Source organism: Microcaecilia unicolor, chromosome 3 (genome assembly GCF_901765095.1).
Source record: "Microcaecilia unicolor chromosome 3, aMicUni1.1, whole genome shotgun sequence".
Lineage (NCBI taxonomy): Eukaryota > Metazoa > Chordata > Amphibia > Gymnophiona > Siphonopidae > Microcaecilia > Microcaecilia unicolor.
In genome coordinates this window covers 247,105,951-247,109,848 of record NC_044033.1, presented here as the reverse complement: position 1 = coordinate 247,109,848, position 3,898 = coordinate 247,105,951, and the positions used below count along the sequence as shown (strand labels likewise).

General features: G+C 41.5%; 1 protein-coding gene across 1 annotated transcript; it reads left to right on the top strand.

Annotated features, from left to right (window-relative positions):
* Window positions 1–245: 245 nt before the first annotated feature.
* On the top strand, window positions 246–1,199 carry LOC115464556 (olfactory receptor 5V1-like). Its single transcript, XM_030194921.1, has one exon. It carries the CDS (start codon window positions 246–248, stop codon window positions 1,197–1,199), a length of 954 nt encoding a protein of 317 aa, XP_030050781.1.
* Window positions 1,200–3,898: the final 2,699 nt, after the last annotated feature.

The following is a 3,898-nucleotide window of genomic DNA, read 5'->3' as shown; positions in this document are numbered from 1 at the left end:
TTTGCCTTACTAGAGAAAGTATCAAGTGGTCCAGGGAAAATGATGGTGTGGTCCAGTGTGAAACAATTGGAATAATATCCACCTGTAGGGCCCAGAAGCAAAGTCAATCCCTTGCCTATCCCAAGGAAAGAACCTACTAGGAATTCAACCAACCAGGCTAAAATGATGAAAGTGAACATGAACACAGATTATTATAATCATTCTCATTCTGGTCTATATCATTTCAGACCGCAGATGCTTAATAAATGGAACCAGAGAACCATACAACCGCTGTGACGGATTTCATGGATTTTACTCTGCTTGGGTTTCCAGATTGGCATGTTGTACTATCTTTTCTCTTTCTTTTTCTTTATGTGCTGATTCTGGCAGGAAACATTGCCATATTTGCCGTCATAAGGACTAATCCTCACCTTCACAAGCCCATGTATTTTTTTCTCAGTAATCTCTCCATCCTAGATATCTGCTACTCCTCCACTACCCTCCCTAGCATGCTGGTCAACAGCTTGACAGGAAGGACTGCTATTTCCTTCCACCAATGCCTTGTTCAATTGTATTTCTTCGTGTCCTTAGGAGGTGCTGAATGCCTCCTCTTGGCTGTCATGGCCTATGACCGCTACATAGCCATATGCAACCCACTGAGATACTCAGTTGTTATGAACCAGATAATATGTTGGCAACTAGCCACTAGTTCCTGGATTAGTGGGTTCCTGAACTCAGTGCTACACACTGTTATGACCTCCAAGTTGCCCTTCTGTGGAGACCGCGAGATCAACCATTACTTCTGTGATGTACCCCCGCTCTTGAGGTCAGCTTGCACCAATACCTACACCAGTAAAACCCTGCTATATGTTGTCAGTGTGTTCTTGGGCATGAGCCCCTTTGTCTTTGTAATGGTCTCCTATATACGCATTATCGCTGCCATCTTGAAAATCCAGTCCGCTGAGGGGAGGCGCAAAGCCTTCTCTACCTGCTCCTCCCATCTCATTGTCGTTACTGTGTTCTATGTGACTGCAAACTTCAACTATATAGGGCCTGGTCCTGGTGATTCCTTTGATGTAGTGAGACTGTCCTCCATGCTCTACAGTGGTCTAACACCCCTGCTCAACCCTGTCATCTACTGCCTGAGGAACAAAGAGGTGAAAGCAGCGCTGACAAAAGCAATCAGGAAAAAATTGTCGGTAAAAGACAATGGCAGATGATTTTCAATATATAGGTCAACAAATGCAGCAGTGAGGTTCTGCACGCACTTTCCCAAATTTGTTTTCTATAAAACATCAACAAGGATCTCTACAGAATCAGAAGAGGCTCATCTTTTATCTTTTGATGAAAGATCATGATTGCAATCCTGTACTCATATTCTCTAGCAAATGGTTTGCTACTGTTCATCTTCCAAATAATTCTCACGCATTCCATACAATGGTAGCCTAATGTGAGTTATTTGAAAGATGACCATCTTCCCTGAAGCAAAGCTATTGAAACATGATTCATGTTGGTAGTTGGTCATTGAATGCTTCCTAAGATAAGTTCTTTATGATTTTTTATTTTGCATTTTGCATTTTTTGTGACACATGCTAAATCATTTTTTAAAATATTAAGGTTAAATTTTCTGATAGTCCACATTACTACTTTGTTGATCTAAGTGGAGTTAGAAAGTTTTATATCACCCTGGGACATTTGTGTGTTTGATTGTTATATCACTTGTGCTAAATGTAATGTTTAGACTAGTTTTTCAACTCGCAGGGATTCAACATACACAAGGTGTCAGCTGCACATCAAGGAAGGAAGGAAGGTTGAGTGGTGAGGAGTGCCATCCATGACAGACTTTCACCACTACTATCTGTATGCCTATTGCCCCTCCCCATGTAACACCTGCCCTCCCCCCAACAAGAAATTGTATTTTGGATACACCACTGGGTAACACACAGTTTAACTCATGGCAATATCTTAGAAAACTGTCCTCTTAAGGAGCTGTGATTTTCAAGGGCTATGCGTCCATTTAGTTTTCAGGAAACCCTTATAGTACACATGAGAGGTATCTACATGTATTTCCTCAGCTATATGCAAATAAGCAGAGAAGTCACCTAGGGCTTCTTTTACAAAGCCACGCTTCCGATTCCCGCATAGCAAATGATACGTTGATACCTTCTGCTCAGTGTGCTGCTGCGGCTAAGAAAGCAAATAGAATGTTAGGTATTATTAGGAAAGGAATGGAAAACAAAAATGAGGACGTTATAATGCCTTTGTATCTCGAATATTGTGTTCAATTCTGGTCGCCGCATCTCAAAAAAGATGTGGAATTAGAAAAGGTGCAGAGCAGGGCGACGAAAATGATAGAGGGGATGGGACGACTTCCCTATCTGGAAAGGCTAAAGCAGCTAGGGTTCTTCAGCCTGGAGAAAAGGCGGCTGAGGGGAGATATGACAGAGGTCTATAAAATAATGAGTGGAGTGGAACGGGTAGACGTGAAGTGTCTGTTTACGCTATCCAAAAATGCTAGGACTAGGGGGCTTGTAATGAAGCTACAAAGTAGTAAATTTTAAACGAATCGGAGAAACTTTTCTTCACTCAACATGTAACTATTTATTTATTTGTTACATTTGTATCCCACATTTTCCTACCTATTAGCAGGCTCAATGTGGCTTACATAGTACCATAAGGTGTTCGCCAAGTCGGTAAGAACAAATACAAAATGATGTTATGGTAGAATAAGGTTCATGTGTTACAGACACATTTGGGAATCATAGAGAGGAAGAGTTGCGTTATGTCCTTTACTAGCGTGAATTTCTTGTGTAGAAGGGTTCAGGCATTTAAGTTGGATCATTAGGATATGCCTTTTTGAATAAAAGTATACCTGGATGGAAAGTGGTCAGTTTGTGAGACCCTACAGTCTGTGCAGGACTTGGTAAATTGTTTGCCAGCTAATGATTAACTGTCTTGTTCTGTATTTCATTACATAGTTACCAGATGTACTACTGTCATTGTTTGGTTTCTGCTCTATAACCTTTCTTGTTGTGGATTCCATGCTGCTTGTCCATAAATGGTGGCTCGCTCATTTTAGGCGGGAATTGGACTTGGGGAAAATCCACTATTTCTGGGATAAGCAGTATAAAATGTTTTTGTACTTTTTTGGGATCTTGCCAGGTATTTGTGACCTGGATTGGCCACTGTTGGAAACAGGATGCTGGGCTTGATGGACCTTTGGTCTGTCCCAGTATGGCAATACTTATGTACTTATAAAAGTAAGCCCATAGGAATTGAATGGGCTTCCTCTCATTTGCCGCTCCGGGAATCAGTAGCGAGGCTTTGTAAAAGAGGCCCCTAATGATTAGAGGAGCAGATTGGGAACCAGAGGGGCAACATTCAAATCCCACAGCAGCTCCTTGAGGCATTGGGCAAATCATTTAGGGGATAATTCTCTATAGGTGGCTTAAAGATAGGTGCTGGGATGATGTGCGATACGTGCAAATTCCATGATGACAATTGCTATTATAGAATGTTAGCAGAAGTCGGCATTTACATGCCTAACTTTAGGTGTAAGCACATTGCTAGCCCAATGCCTGGCGTGAATGTTCATACCTAACTGCCTACAGTTAGGCATGTAAAGGCTAGTATTCTAACACCTGTGCATGTAAGTACTAAGCACGCCACTGACCTTCAAATGCCCCTCCCAGGTCCATGCCCCCTTGCAGTTGTGCGCTATGAATTTTGCATGTAATTTATAGAATATTAATAGAGTTCTCTCCCCATTACATGGGGCACCTATACAGCTATGGATTTACGGCCTGCTTCACTAACACAGACTACTCAATAATTACTGTGGATTCTTTTGGATTCGTATTAGGTAAATGAGACCTTTATTAGAGGTGCTAAAATCTACAATGATTAAGATATATACAAT

What these genes read in the sequence shown, in the direction of transcription:
- LOC115464556 (XM_030194921.1), top strand. Translation starts at nt 246, where the DNA reads ATGGAACCAGAGAACCATACAACCGCTGTGACGGATTTCATGGATTTT.